Source organism: Hyla sarda, chromosome 2 (assembly GCF_029499605.1).
Source record: "Hyla sarda isolate aHylSar1 chromosome 2, aHylSar1.hap1, whole genome shotgun sequence".
Taxonomy (NCBI): domain Eukaryota; kingdom Metazoa; phylum Chordata; class Amphibia; order Anura; family Hylidae; genus Hyla; species Hyla sarda.
Window position 1 is genome coordinate 119,961,071 of NC_079190.1, and position 15,792 is coordinate 119,976,862.

The 15,792-nt window shown below is 40.5% G+C and overlaps 1 protein-coding gene across 2 annotated transcripts in view; it reads right to left on the bottom strand.

The window, feature by feature from the left end:
* Positions 1 to 9,631: 9,631 nt before the first annotated feature.
* Positions 9,632 to 15,792, bottom strand: part of COG3 (component of oligomeric golgi complex 3) — a 108,986-nt gene continuing 102,825 nt past the window's right edge. Inside the window, exons 22-23 of one of the 2 annotated variants that reach the window (XM_056555415.1) lie at positions 14,297 to 14,395; positions 9,632 to 10,152 (exon numbers count right to left, since the gene is read on the bottom strand). In XM_056555415.1, coding sequence (XP_056411390.1) covers positions 10,123 to 10,152; positions 14,297 to 14,395 — 129 coding nt within the window. In that variant the 3' untranslated portion in view covers positions 9,632 to 10,122. The other variant, XM_056555413.1, reaches the window with a different exon arrangement.

Here is a 15,792-nt window from a genome sequence, read left to right on the forward strand (position 1 = left end):
CGATACATGGCCCCATTCATTCTTTCCTTTACACAGATCAGTTGTTCTGTTCCCTTAGCAGAAAAACAGCACCATAGTATGATGTTTCCACCCCCATGTTTCACAGTAGGTATGGTGTTCTTTGAATGCAACTCCGCATTCTTTCTCCTTCAAAAACGACGAGTTGAGTTTTTACCAAAAGTTCTACTTTGGTTTTATCTGACCATATGACATTCTCCCAATACTCTTCTGGATCAACCAAATGCTCTCTCTAGCAAACTTCAGATGGGCCCAGACATGTACTGGCTTAATCCCTTTGGGACTCAGGATTTTTCCATTTTTGCACTTTCGTTTTTTCCTCCTCACCTTTTATAAATCATAACCCTTTCAATATTGCATGGCAAACGGCGAAACCAAAAAGAAAAATCATTGTGCGACAAAGTTTAAAAAAACAAATGCCATTTTGTAACTTTTGGGGGCTTCCATTTCTACGCAGTGCATTTTTTGGTAAAAATTACACTCTTTATTCTGTAGGTCCATACGATTAAAATGATACCCTACTTCTATAGGTTTGATTTTGTCTTACTTCTGGAAAAAATCATAACTACATGCACAAAAATGAATACATTTAAAAATGTCCTCTTCTGACCCCTATAACTTTTTTTATTTTTTCGCATATGGGGATGTATGAGGGCTAATTTTTGCGCAGTGATCTTAAGTTTTTTTGGTACCATTTTTGTTTTGACCGGACTTTTTGATCGCTTTTTATTAATTTTTTATAGTATAAAAAGTCACCAAAAATATGCTATTTTGGACTTTGGATTTTTTTTTTACTTATACGTTGTTGACCGAATGCTTTAATTAACAATATATTTTTATAGTTCGGACATTTACGCACTCGGCGGTACCACATATGTTTATATTTTATTTACACAGTAAATTTTTTTTAAATGGGAAAAGGAGGGTGATTAAAACTTTTATTAGGGAAGTGGTTAAATCACCCTTTATTAACTTTTTGACACTTTTTTTTTTTTTTTTTTTGCAATGTTATAGCCCCATAGGGGACTATAACATGCAGTACATTGATTGCCAGCACTGTTTAATGCTATGCCATAGCATTGCATTGATCAGTGTAATCTGCGGTCGATTGCTCAAGCCTGGATCTTAGGCTTGGAGCACTGAATCGCCGATCAGATGCCAAGGAGGCAGGTAAGGGACCCTCCTTGTGCATCCTAGCTGATCGGGAAACTGCGGTGGTTCTGATCAGCCCGACTGAGCTGCAGTGAATGCTTTTTTTTACATTTTAGACACAGCAATCAACTTTGATCACCTCGTATAAAAGGGTTAATACCGGACATCACCGCGATCAGTGATGTCCGGTATTAGCCCCGGGTCCCAGTTACAGTTAGCCGCCGGGACCAACCCGATATGACGCAGGGTCACCTGCGTCCCCAAGGGGTTAAGCAGGGTGACACGGCACTGCATGATTTGACTCCCTGGCGGTGTAGTGTGTTACTGATGGTAGCCTTTGTTACTTTGGTCCAAGCTCTCTGCAGGTCATTCACCAAGTCCCCCCAAGTGGTTCTGGGATTTTTGCTCACTGCTCTTGTGATCATTTCGACACCACAGGGTGAGATCTTGCGTGGAGCCCCAGACCGAGGGAGATTATCAGTGGGCTTTATGTCTTCCATTTTCTAATAATTGCTCCCACAGTTGCTTTCTTCCCACCAAGCTGTTTGCCTATTGCAGATTCAGTCTTCCCAGCCTGGGGCAGGTCTACAATTTAGTTTCTGGTGTCCTTCAACAGCTCTTTGGTCTTGGCCATAGTGGAGTTTGGAGGCGCCATTAATACAGGTAACAAGTGAAGGACAGAGTTGTTAACAAAGAAGTGGTTACAGGTCTGTGAGAGCCAGAAATCTTTCTTGTTTATTTTCCACCATAATTTGCAAATAAATTCTTTTAAAAAAAATCAGACAGTGTGATTTTACGGATTTTTTTTTTCTCATAGTTGAGTGATGAAAATTACAGGCCTCTCATCTTTTTAAGTGGGAGAACTTGCACAATTGGTGGCTGACTAAATACTTTATTGCCCCACTGTACTTGAGATTTTAGGAGTATAATAATAATCCTGAAATCTTATGTGGTAATCATTGCAATCGTTTTGGTCTGTTCACATCTTTTTACTTTGGTCATATGTTTATACCAAGAATTCCAGCTAGTCAACCATAGGATTGGTATAGGTATAGGTATACTGTGAAATTCTGCTTTGTGCCATTTGAGACAGTCTTGTTGCCAGGTATAAACTACCTAACAAGTATAGCCTTAGAAATCAGGGAGCAAATTCCTAGCAACTAGTCTCAGCTCTTCCTCTTAAAATGGGTTGTTTGGGAACAAAATAAATAAATTAAATTATATACATACTGTACATACATATACCTGAATTAATAAACAAGCTGTAGTCACCTACCCTGGTACCCCGGCAGCTGCTGCATCAGAGTCCCTGGTCTTCCATTGGTCACCACTTCTTTATGGTTCTAGTGGCATGTCATCCCCACAGGAACTGTTCCACTTAGCCAATCACTAACTAGATGCATCACTGCAGCCACTTATTGGCTAGATTGGGTAGTTCCTGTAGAGTTGGCATGTCACAGGATCCAGAAAGATTTGATAACCAGCATGACTCCAGCGGCTTAGGATATGTAACTATACTACAGCTTGTTTATTATTTTTACACCATCCCCAGCTATACAGAATTTTTCTTTTCCAGAAAAGCTCTTTAAGTATTCTGCGCAGATTTGATGCACAGAAATGATGCGTGGGATTTCAAGACATTCAGTTTACATTGAAAACTACAGCAGAAATTCCTGTGCATCAAATCTGCGCAGAATGCTGTACGTGTGAATAGACCCTAAGGGTACGTTCACACGTACAGGATCCTGCGCAGATTTTATGTGCATGATATGTAGCTGTCGATTAGAAGCTTTGCTCAGTCATTTAGTTTACATTGAAATCTGCAGCAGAAAAATCCTGTGCATCAAATCTGCATACGTGTGAACGAACCCTACCGATGTCATACGGCTTTATACATCTTATCCCCTATCCAAAGGTAGATGTATGATCGCAGGAGTCATGCTGCTGGGACCCCCGCAATCTCTGTGCAGCCCCCGGCATTCTGTCCCGGGCGCTGCCTCTGAGACAGATGTGACGTCACCACCACGCCCCCTCCATGCAGGTCTATGGGAGGGGGCGTGGTGACTTGGAGTAGTTTTCCCCACTATGGGCAGACAAAGGGCAAACAGCCTTGACTGTGCGGAGCCTCATTGTTCTATATTTTTTCTGTAAGAATACATTTAGCCAGAGAACTGTCAGTTGCTTTCTCTTATTTATTCACATTAACATATCCATACAATAAACAAGGCACAAAATCCATCTCATTTTAGAACGCAAAACCTTTATTTAAAAAGCTAATAAAAGTTTTTCACCAAATTTTACATGTTTGCTTCCATGACTATGTACATTATTCGTACCTGACCCCTATTAAACTGTACACAGAGGAGTAAGCACTTACATTTTAATCATAGGATGGTTTATTGTTCTTTATTATCTTTTTTTAGTTTGTACTTTATAAATGACAAAACAAAATATTTTCCCCAAATTTTAAATACATTCCTTTATAACTACAATCTTCCTGTACAACAGCATTAAAACATTTCTTTTATATGTACAGTTATTAGCTTAACACGCTATAAAAGGAGGTAAATATACATATAATACAAGGCACGGGGTATAAACTTACAACACACAGTCTTCATAAGAAACAGATTTAATCTCACCCAAAACCAGTCAACATGGATGGACATAATGTGATTTCTAAATGACACTCCTGGGCCACACTTTCTTATCAATGAACTACAGTGCAAGTTGCCATAATAGGAAAAAATTCCTTGCACAGCGATACCTACAATTTCATATGTGGAATTTGTCAAAGCTTCCAGAAGAAGCGAATATATAGTGGACAAAATATGTAGTGAATCAAAATAAAATACACATTGTCATAAGGGGAAGGGTGCAGTTAGGTAACTAAGCATCCCATGAATTGTTAAGGTCTTAGTACCCAAATGCAGAACTGTATTTATTCTATAGCTTTAAGTAGAATAATTCTGTATGAGCTTTATTTTATACATAACTTGTCTGCATCATTTTCCTGTATAATAAAATGGAGTTCTGCTACGGAAGTGTATATCTGAATAAGGGATAGGCAAAGTACAGAGAATGCAAATTCCCTAGAAGTTCGAGCAGTCTCTCATGGGGTTGTTCTACATCTGGATTCTTTGCTTTTTTGCAACGAGGACAGTTTGGCTTCTAAAAATTTACTAGAGATAAACTTCAGGTACAGAAAACCTCTGTTGGGTACAGCATTAGGACTGTTAGAGTATAGTCCAACAAGGTAAATAGTGCATGCAAATGCAACAGCTTTACTGGTAATGTTAGTTTTAGGCTAGGTTCACACTTCTTCAGAATTTCTGGGTATAATTCCACTTTGAAATTCTGGTGCAGCAGAATCCCATTGCTGGCAATGGGATTCCTCTGCACAGTGCACACTATAGAATTTCCGCAGTGGACGTTCCGGTGGTAAAATTCTGCCGCGAAAAGAATAAACTTGTACATTGTCCAGGTGGAATCTGCTCTGAAGACATTGCCACGCGGTGCTACTCGCTTTATCCGGCTAGAAATTCCGAAGTGTGAACCCAGCCCTACAGGTAAAATTCAGTGGTCATTGGCCACTGTATGGGGGAAGGGTTTTGTCTGCATTTCAGAATGTACCATTATAAGGAAGACTCTATCATAGTAAAACAACAGTGGTTACCTGTGGATGTTAGTAATGAAATCGCTGGGTAATGAAAAAAAATAGTAAAGGTGACAATCAATATTTCAAAATGTTATATTACAACAATGAAAGATAAACTGGTAGTACAGGTTCACAAAATTAATGTCACATTTAGGACTAGGTTCACACAGCTGAATCTCCGCAATTCTGTGCGAATGTTGTTCAGCTGCCTTCACTAAACAGAGAATTCTGACGAAATTCAAACCCCGTTAAGTTCAATGGGATTCGGCAAAATGTAAAGACAGTGGCCAAGATTTATTAAACTGTGTGAGAAAGAATGGAGTAATTTTTCCCACTGCAACCAATCACAGCTCAGCTAAGGAACTCTGGTCAAGTGGAAGCTGAGCTGTGATTGGTTGGTGTGGGAAAAATTGCTCAATTTTTTCTCTCACACAGTTTGATAAATCTTGGCCACTGTCGCGGAAATTCCGCTGTGTGAATGAGTAAGAGGAATGCCACTGAAGTAAATTTCGGCAGAATCTCCAGCGGAATTCTTCTGCAGAATTCCGCACGGAAATTGGACAGTATGAACATGGCCTTAAAGCGCAACTGTCATGAGGTTTGGGGCATATAACCTAACCACAGTTTGTGTATGCTGTGTAAAATATGTCTGCAGCATTGCTTTATCCCTCTTATTACGGTTTTTATTAGCTCAAAAAACACTTATATGCAGCCATCGACAGTCGGATAGGGGTTTGCTATGCCCCGCAGCTGCCACACCTATCCCCTGTACACCAGCGCTGGGACCGCTGTGATTGACACACAGGTCCCAGCACATGCGCCCCTTATCTTTAAGCGCCGACATTTCTTTACAGAGCGCTCACTTCAACTGTGATGCCTCTGTGCGCCTTTTCCTCTTACTTCTCCCCGTGCGGGAGACGTGCTGGGCTCTTCTGCATTCATTAGAGGGAGAGAGCGCTCACTCTCTGCCTCCAGTATTGCCCGGGCGCACAGTGGTGTCAGACAGAGCGCTCGCTCTGTAAAGAAAGGTCGGTCAGCGCTTGCATATGAAAGATAAGGGGCGCAAGTGCTGGGACCTGTGTGTCAATAACACAGCGGTCCCAGCGCTGGTGTACAGGGGATAGACGTGGCGGCAGCGGGGGATAGCGAACCCCTGACACTGTGGTTAGGTTATATGCCCCAAACCTCATGACAGTTGTGCTTTAAGACAAAATCTATTATTGTAGTTTATTGTAACTACAACTAGAACTGTAGTCAAGAGAAGTGGTAGAATCCAGCTCACCCCTGCACAGGCACCCGGACTGGACTTGGACTCATCCACATAACATAGAAAGGAAAGAGAATGTCCAGCACCAACTCGTGAAAAAGGAACTTTATTCGGTTACCATAGGAAACATCACAGACTCAACGTAGTCTATGTGATGGTCTGTGTGGTGTTTCCTATGGCAATCCAATAAAGAAGTTCCTTTTTCACGAGTTGGCGCTGGACATTCTCTTTCCTTTCTATATCTATATCTCTTATAATGGGGTTATCCAACATCATAAAACTGGTGGTCTATCCTTTCAGACAGGCCATCAGTGTTAAATCGATCAGCTGATATAGGGGGATGTTAAAGGGAATGTGTCACCAAATTTTGTAAATTTTTTTTTTTTTTTGAGGTATAATACATTTTTCCCATTTTTGTAATATTTTTGCAAATATTTTTTACATTTTTTATTTGTGACAAAATATGAAAAATTAAAAAATAACTTGTCATATTTCCCACTCTTGACTAGCAGAGGGAGCTAACATGAGGCATTGGATGAATAGAAAGGAATTACTGTAAAATGTGGCCTTGCTTTCCTGCAACTCCTTCTTGTGTCTGTATGCAAGTAGAGTGGGGGATGGGAATCTGTAGTCCACTAGCCAGAGCCATTTTGTCAGTGATTGATAAATGCAGACTACCAAAAGTCTCTCACACACTTTTCTGCTCTAACATTGTAGTATATTGTACAATGGCTACTTAAAGTATGCTAATGGAAAGGACGAGTGCAGGTAACCACTGAAGAGGCTGCGGCACATGCGCAAGTAATGCAGCAACTTCAAGCAGGGGAACGGGAGGTCAGAGCCCCACAGATATAATATTGATGGCCTGTCAAGTTTTACAGGCTATAATACCCCTTTAAAGGAGTACTGCAGTCTTAGACACTTATCCCCTATTTGCAGGATAGGGGATAAGTGTCTGATCGTGGGGGGGGGGGGGTCTCCCACAGAGATACACGGAGGGGGCATGTCAGCCGCAGCATCATGCTGCAACCTCCTGCACGGGAGAGCTGCAGCAGCCAGGGCCCCATACAGGAGATCACCGGGGGGTCTCCTAGCGTTCGGACCCCTGCAATCAGACACATATATAAGTGTCTCGGGCTGCAGATCTCCTTTAATAAATTTCTTTCAAGATGCTATAGCCATAGTATTGGGCTAAAAGGCTTTAACATTGTATACATGGGCAATGAATGAACGAGCTGTACTTGGTCCCAGCAATAAAAGCGCTGTGCGGCAACGGATACAGTGTCACCTTTGTTCAAAAGATGTGAAGGGTTAACCTACTAAGGAAATCACTTAAAAAACACTACACACTTTTTGCTCTATTAAGAAGAAAATACATAGAGAAAATCCGATTTTCTAATTATAACCGAGTAGCAATAATACAATGTACTTGGAGAAAGAAAACGGATCTAGTGTAATAAAGCACAAATTCATTTTCCAGAATTTAATGCATTGATGTGCCAAGATATTCCTGATTAAAGGTCATTGCCGTATTGTCATTTATATGGTAATGTTTACTCCCCTTTCCTGGTGAATTATCTGTCATTGTGTTAAAAGGGAAAGAAAAAAAATCTGTAATTTTGTAGTTTAATTAAAAGACACTTCAATAATCCTGGAGGAGATCCATGGGGATGTCAATGGTTAGATATCGCTTCTCTTAACTCTGTTAGAAATGTGTCCTTTCTGCTGGCAGCGCACAGACGGATCTGTCTGCCTTCAGCTAGACCAGCGCTTTCCAAACAGTGTGTCTCCAGCTGTTGCAAAACTACAACTCCCAGCATGCCCGGACAGCCGAAGGCTGTCCGGGCATGCTGGGAGTTGTAGCTTTGCAACAGCTGGAGACACACTGTTTAAGGGGTTATTCGGGAAAAAACTTTTTTTTATATATCAACTGTCTCCAGAAAGTTAAACAGATTTGTAAATTACTTCTATTAAAAAATCTTAATCCTTTCAGTACTTATGAGCTTCTGAAGTTTAGGTTGTTCTTTTCTGTCTAAGTAATCTCTGATGACACGTGTCCTGGGAACCACCCAGTTTAGAAGAGGTTTGCTGTGGGAATTTGCTTCTAAACTGGGCGTTTCCCGAGACAGGTGTCATCAGAGATTACTCAGACAGAAAAGAACAACCTTAACTTCAGAAGCTCATAAGTACTGAAAGGATTAAGATTTATTAATAGAAATAATTTACAAATCTGTTTAACTTTCTGGAGCCAGTTGATATATAAAAAAAAGTTTTTTTCCTGGAATACCCCTTTAAGCACTTCATCTAGCTCAGTGTCTTCCAAACACATAGACAGACCTCTACCCTACACCGCCATATATTGCATTTGTCTCTCTCTCTCTATATTACAACAAAGTGTTGTGTCTTTAAACCTCAACACATCAGTTCAAATGGACATGCCATACACAAGATTTAAAAAGAGTTCTGACTTTTTTTTTTTACCTATTTTTTTCTTACTGCCTTTTCGGGGAGTTAGGGTGAGGGGGAAACGTAGTGGGATCAAAATTGGACGTATAATAACGTATTATTTATATGAAAATGGAAGTTTAAATAAAGAAAAGGAAAACGGTTGTATCCAATACAGTTATAGTGACCCAGTTCTTTAACCCCTAATATAATTTCAATTATATGGGGACACAAAATAAAAACAAAAAAAAATGAAAATAAGTATATAAAAAATTAAAATTGAAAAAAAAAAAAAAAAGTTACTTTGGGGTGTAAGGGGGGTAAGCAGTGGGATACCTAAAGCATTTAAGGGGTACTGCAGCAAAAAGTGTCAGACCAGGGGGATGTTGGGGGTCCCAGTACAGCACTCGGGTTTCTTAGGCGATCAGAGAATGAATGGAACATATGCCAACCCCAGCACGCACTTCTCTCAGAGAGCCGGGGCCCGTTTAGGAGATCGTTGGGGGTCCCAGCAGACTGACACTTATGGGGATAAGTTACTTTCTGCTGCAGTACCCCTTTAAATCTGTGCCTTGGTACATCTATCCAGGACAGGTATCCATGACACACACACATTTATATATATATATATATATTATATTTTTTTTTCAAATTTTCCTTTATAAATGTATATATATATATTTATATATATATATATATATATATATATATATATATATATATATATATATATATATATATATATAGTAAATTTGAGCAGCCGTATTAGTCCAGAGATGCAGATGCAAATCCTAAAATGTTGCAGTCTCTTGTAATACCTTTTTTATTGGACTAACAGCATTATGTAGAGAAGCTTTCGGGATTCCTCCCTCTATCAAGTCCAAAGCAAATCTAAGCTCACAAGTAGAAGACACAGGACACATCTCACAAATTTGTGAGATGTAACACATATTTGTGAGATGTAACACATATTTGTGAGATGTAACCTGTGTCTTCTGCTTGTGAGCTTAGATTTGCTTTGGACTTGATAAAGGGAGGAATCCCGAAAGCTTCTCTACATAATGCTGTTAGTCCAATAAAAAAGGTATTACAAGAGACTGCAACATTTTAGGATTTGCATATATATATCATTTTTTTCTTTAGTATTAATATTATGTATTTAATTATAATAAATGTTAAAATAAACAGTAAATAAATTCACACACATTTACTGTTTTTTGTTTTGTTTTTTTTAAGCCACTAGGTAAAAAAAAAAAAAAAAATGGGAAGAATTCCAGCTGATAGAATTGCAGCGTGCTAAATAGTATCCTGTGCCGGGTCTGTGCACCGGAGACCCCTTATCCCAGGGGTCCTTTTTTGTTACCACATACTGACTGGTAGGGGTAGAACTCCAATGTCAACATTTAGCAGGTTTCCAGAGAACACGAGTGCTTTGGTATATCCCGTGAATTCATTCGCTCTCCTTTCACATGCATGTATCTCTGCAATGGCCTGCGGTGTCCTGCAGAAGATCCCTTCTGCCTTTCTGCTTCATTTCCCCCAGGAACATCCAGACAAATGGGAAAAGTTTCTCCGTCTTCTGCTAGTTAGACACTGACAGCAATAGATTCACCTGAACGGAGGAGAAGGGAAGGCACTTGTCAGCACATGACGGATTAAAACAACCACTCGCTCCATAAAGTGCCTGTTCAGTTCCTTTTGGTTCGCGCTAAGTGAGGGGAAAGTTTTATTTTTAGCTACTTCAAATGTATTCATTCCTACAAAATGTGTGTGAGTGTGGAGATTTGCTTTGCATGCTTCCTGGCATAATGCACATTTTCTATGGGCTACTGCCCGGCATGCATGAGTACACACATCTCCTCTATAAACCCGGACGACATTCAGAAGAAAATGCTGCTGTTGTAGTTTTATTTGGATGGATAGGAAGCTGCTAAGTTACCATGGGAACAAAGGACCGTTCATCCTCTGATGTGCCAACCTCTCGGAATGCAAGTCAATAAGTAAATAAGGTTATTTACAAGAAAGCGCCATAGTGGCCATTAACAAGGTGCTTTAATATACTGCCCGTAATCACACGAAATCAGCTGGGCGCCGCATAATACATCGCAGGAGGACGTCCATTTCTACCAATTCCTTTAAAGAAGGTAAATATTTTGATTGTTTTATAAGCATTGACAAGAAGATATCCTTTGAACATTAACTTATCACCTATCCTACTCTTTCCCATCCAGGGTGCCTCCAGCTGTTGCAAAACTACAACTCCCAGCATGCCCGGACAGCCTTCGGCTGTCCGGGCATGCTGGGAGTTGTAGTTTTGCAACAGCTGGAGGCACCCTGGTTGGGAAACAGTGACCTATCCACATGAACGGACCCCCCCCCAATCTCCTGAACGGGCCCCAGCGCTCAGGGAGGAGCGCGTGCTGCAGGCGGAACATGCTCCATTAATTTCTATGGGAGCGCCGAAAAGACCAGCACTCGGGCATTTCTGGCACTCCCATAGAAATGAATGGCGCATGTACAGTCTACCGGTAGAAGGCACACGCATGTGAGAGAGCAGGGGTCCCACATTCAGCTACTTATCCCCCATCCTGTGGATAGGGGATAAGTTAATATTCAATGGAGTTCTCCTTTAAAGGGGTACTTCATTGGAATTTTTTATTTTTTTTTATTTATTTTATTTTTTTAATCAACTGGTGCCAGAAAGTTACTTCTATAAAAAAAATCTTAATCCTTGCAGTACTTAACAGCTGCTATATTCTCCACCGGAAGTTCTTTTCTTTTTGAATTTCCTTTCCAGTCTGACCACAGTGCTCTCTGTTGACATCTCTGTCCATTTTAGGAACTGTCCAGAGCAGGAGAGGTTTGCTATGGGGATTTTCTCCTACTCTGGACAGTTTCTAAAAAGAACAGAGGTGTCAACAGAGAGCACTCTGGTCAGACAGAAAGAAAAGAACTTCCCGTGGAGCAAATAGCAGCTAATAAGTACTGGAAGGATTAAGATTTTGTAATAGAAGTAATTTACATGATTTTTTTATTATGTAAAATATATAAAATATTAAATTTTAAAATATATATATATATACGGTATACATATTTACATAATAAAATAATGTTTAACTTTCTGGCACCAGTTGATTTAAAAAAAAATGTTTTTCAGTGGAGTACCCCTTTAAGGATGATCAAATTTTAGAAAACAAGGTAGACCTCTATTTTGTGGCACTTGTTGTAATGTATCCAATAATTCTGCTTTGCCTTAACTTTACTATATCTAATAAAGGACATTGCTTAGGAGGTATAGAGGCTGATATTAAGAAACTGCATATTCTGTGACTTCATAATATGCTTTTACCAGCAATATTGCTTTTGCTGCAAGTGCCAATGAAGTTGTAGGGAAACTGCATACCCAGCAACAGGTTTCCCACTATAGTGTAGCTTACACTCCATGGGCAAAATCCTGACTGTTGTGAGCTATGACTTTGAGCTTGCTGACAGCTACAGGAAGATTCTTGCCTTTAAGGGATGCTCCGTGGAAGTTAAGAAAAATAAAAATGCCCCAAAGCCACCATATTACCTGTTCTGTGTGTCCCCCTATAGTAATCCTTGTGATTTTGCTAGCTCCTGTGGCCCCTGTTGTCTCCTGAATATGCTCTGAATGGCAGCAGTCAGTGATTAGATCTACAGCAGGCAAGGAGCAGCATTATGTGCTGAGGAGACATTGGGCTGTTTCTCTCCCACCAAGATCCTCACACAGGGAGGGAAGGGGGAGAGGAGGTGTGGCTGTGAAGCCAGACAAGACAGAAATCACGTGGTGTTTGTCTTCCAGGAGGGTGGGGACTAGTCTCTGTGAGGGCTATGCACAAAAAAAAAAAGCAGGATCTGAGAATGATGACAGCTGGAAGAGAGAAAAAAATAGGTTGGTGAGAGGGAAAGTATAGGCTATGGGTTTAGTTCCCCAGAGTACCCCTTTAAAACTTGATCAGGATGGTGGTTCTAGCTGCAGCCGGGTCTGTAGAAACAGGGTAGGGAGTTAACAGTGTTAAGTTTATACAGATGTTACTTCAAATGGCACTTTTAAGGGCTCTATCTCATGCTGGATAAAGGCTAGCTGCAATAGAGGCTGAGATGCAGGCATTATTATCCAGGAGGAATATCAAATTTACTTGACTCCTGAAGTGCTTAGCTGCCAGGACGTAAAAGAACCATCCTTGGCAGGGAGAGGGATATGCTTGCATCATAGGAAATATAAAGGCATGGGTTTAATGCATTACTGTCATTAGTTGTAAAATCTCCAAAAATGCTCCAGCTGGTGTAGTAATTAGTCCTAAATGATTATGGACATGAATATGTATATTTTATATGGCAAATAGCTTATTTTCTTCTATACAGGGCTGCTCACTCTCCTTGCAGTTTTGCTGGAGGCTGGGAGTGTTCCTAAAAAGGTACTCCGCTGCTCAGCGTTTGGAACAAACTGTTCCGAACGCTGGAGCTGGGAGCTCGTGATGTCATAGCCCCACCCCCTCATGACATCACGCCCCGCCCCCTCAATGCAAGTTTATGGGAGGGGGCATGTCAGCCATCATGAGGGGGCAGGGCTATGACACCACGAGCTCCCGGCGCCGGCTCCAGCGTTCGGAACAGTTTGTTCCAAACGCTGAGCAGCAGAGTACCCCTTTAAGGAGCATGACAACTTGCTCCTTTCTCTCTCCCCTCCCTCTACCTTAACACATGGCCTGCACTGGAGCGTACCATGTCCACAGTACAGGGTGCAAGGCCACAAATAATCCATTGATTTTACGCCCATAGAGCAGTGTTTCCCAACTAGGGTGCCTCCCGATATTGCAAACCTACAACTCCCAGCATTGAAGTTGTAGTTTGGGAAACACTGCCATAGAGAAACAAATAAGTGTAATTGGTGTAGTATCTTGTACCACTTTCAGCATTTTTGTCCCGTTGACACAAAACTATACATACTGCATATCAATATGACCAAAACCAACTAAGGCATTCATTGCCATAATTTATTTTAGTGTAGAAGGTGAAAGAGATTTCTACTTACGGAGACACCATTACATTGTGGAACTTCAAAGGCCGGTAGCACTCCACTGGGAAGAGGGAATATGCAAAGAAGCTCAATCACACCACCTTTTCAGGGAGCATTCCCTAAATATCAGTTTTTTTTACTCCTACTCCAGTTAAAGTTTTAGGAATGGATTGGGATTTAATGCTAAGTCAGAGATGAGATCGCTCTAGAAGGAAAGACTACCTATCTGCAGACAGCGCTGTTTTGGGATTGTTGCACCTAATCCATACAGAGCAGGGTGTTCCGGCGTAGCTTGTGAGAGGCATGTCGACTAAGTAAAAGGGACAAGATTTCTCCTTACAGAGACACCATTGCTGGTGTACGGAGCATCAAAGTAGCATTAACAGGCCTCTCACAAACTAAGCCAGAACACCCAGCTGTACAGACGAGGGGCAACAACCCTAAAACAGAGCTGTCTGCAGATGGGTTTGCTTTGCTTCTGAGATGGTGTGATTGAGCTGCTGAGCATATTCCCTCTTTCCAAATATAAAAGGTACAAATTGAAATAATAAAGACTGATTATATATATATAATGCTACTTGGATATCTTAAGCTTGTAAAACAATGAAACCTAGATGAATGAGCGTAGACAAAGTACCAACTTGGCAGCACACTGGCAGTACTGAGGGTGATGTGCCCAGATTATCACTACACAAGAGCTCTTCAATAATTGTACCTGTTCCATTGAAGGACAAGCGATAATCTGTAAATCCTCGCTGCTAAATTCTTCTTTTAACAGCATGTGGATCTTCTGGAAGACTTGCTGAATGTTGCTCTGTTAGTAAAACAAGAAAGAAAAGGAAATACACTTCTTAATGTTCTATTATATAAGCTTGTATTGTAAGGGGACACTCAGAGTCCCCACAGAGGGGAGTAGTAAAGAGGTAGTCCACCATCCAAAAGGTTGGAGATTGTGGGGAGTCCCAGCAGTCAGATCCCCCCCCCCCCCCCCCCCCACAATGTGACACAAGTTTTTGGATACTATATAACTCCTTTAAAGCTACATTTTACATCACATCATAATTATCACCGCATGTGCCAGCCTGACTGCGGATCTGATTACCAGGACTGACAGCTGCCAGTTTGCAGCCATGTTAGACTTGTATGAAACCCTCCTTAAAGGGGTACTCCACTGGAAAACATTTAGTTTTTTTTTTTTAAATCAACTGGTGCCAGAAAGTTAAACATATTTGTAAATGACTTCTATTAAAAAGTCTTAGTCCTTCCAGTACTTATTAGCTGCTATTTGCTCCACAGGAAGTTCTATTCTTTTTGAATTTCCTTTCTGTCTGACCAAAGTGCTCTCTGCTGACACCTCTGTCCTATTTAAGAACTGTCCAGAGTAGGAGAAAATCTCCATGGCAAACCTCTCCTGCTCTGGACAGTTCCTAAAATGGACAGAGGTGTCAGCAGAGAGCACTGTGGTCAGATAGAAAGAAAATTCAAAAAGAAAAGAAGTTCCTGTGGAGCAAATAGCAGCTGATAAGTACTGTAATGATTAAGATTTTTTAATAGAAGTTATTTAAAAATCTGTTTCACTTTCTGGCACCAGTTGATTAAAAATTTTTTTTTTCCAGTTAAGTACCCCTTTAAATATGGTTCCGAGCTTGTTGTGCAAAAAAAAAAAAAAATATGGATTGCGTAACCTGAATGACTGCATCTCACAGGACATGAGAGACTTTTTGCATACATGTGATATCAAAACAGGCATCATATTCAACTGTATAGCAAACATCAATGCTATGGTTTAGGCTATGGTGTGAACAGGGCCCATATAAAAGTGTATGGTAAAAAAAAAAACCCTGAGGTGCCGTTATAAAACTTAACTTTTAATAATAGTTTAAAAATACTCAAACACATTATAGGTGCTGATTTAAGTGTACGGCCTATCTATTGATATGCATTTCATGTAATGTGTATATGCTTTTTGGACAAGTCCCTAGTCTCTTCCCCTGAGTAAGTTAATTTGCAAGATTTAAAGTGCACAGAAACGCGGTGGGAAGGGGAATTTCTATACGAAAATATTGTTATGTTTACCAGCTATAATGTAGAATTTATATTAATTGAATGGCAGGCTGATATTTTAAGTTTTAATAAACGTGGTCATTTGGTTCTTTAACCCCTTAAGGACTCAGCCCATTTTGGCCTTAAGGACTCAGACAATTTAATTTT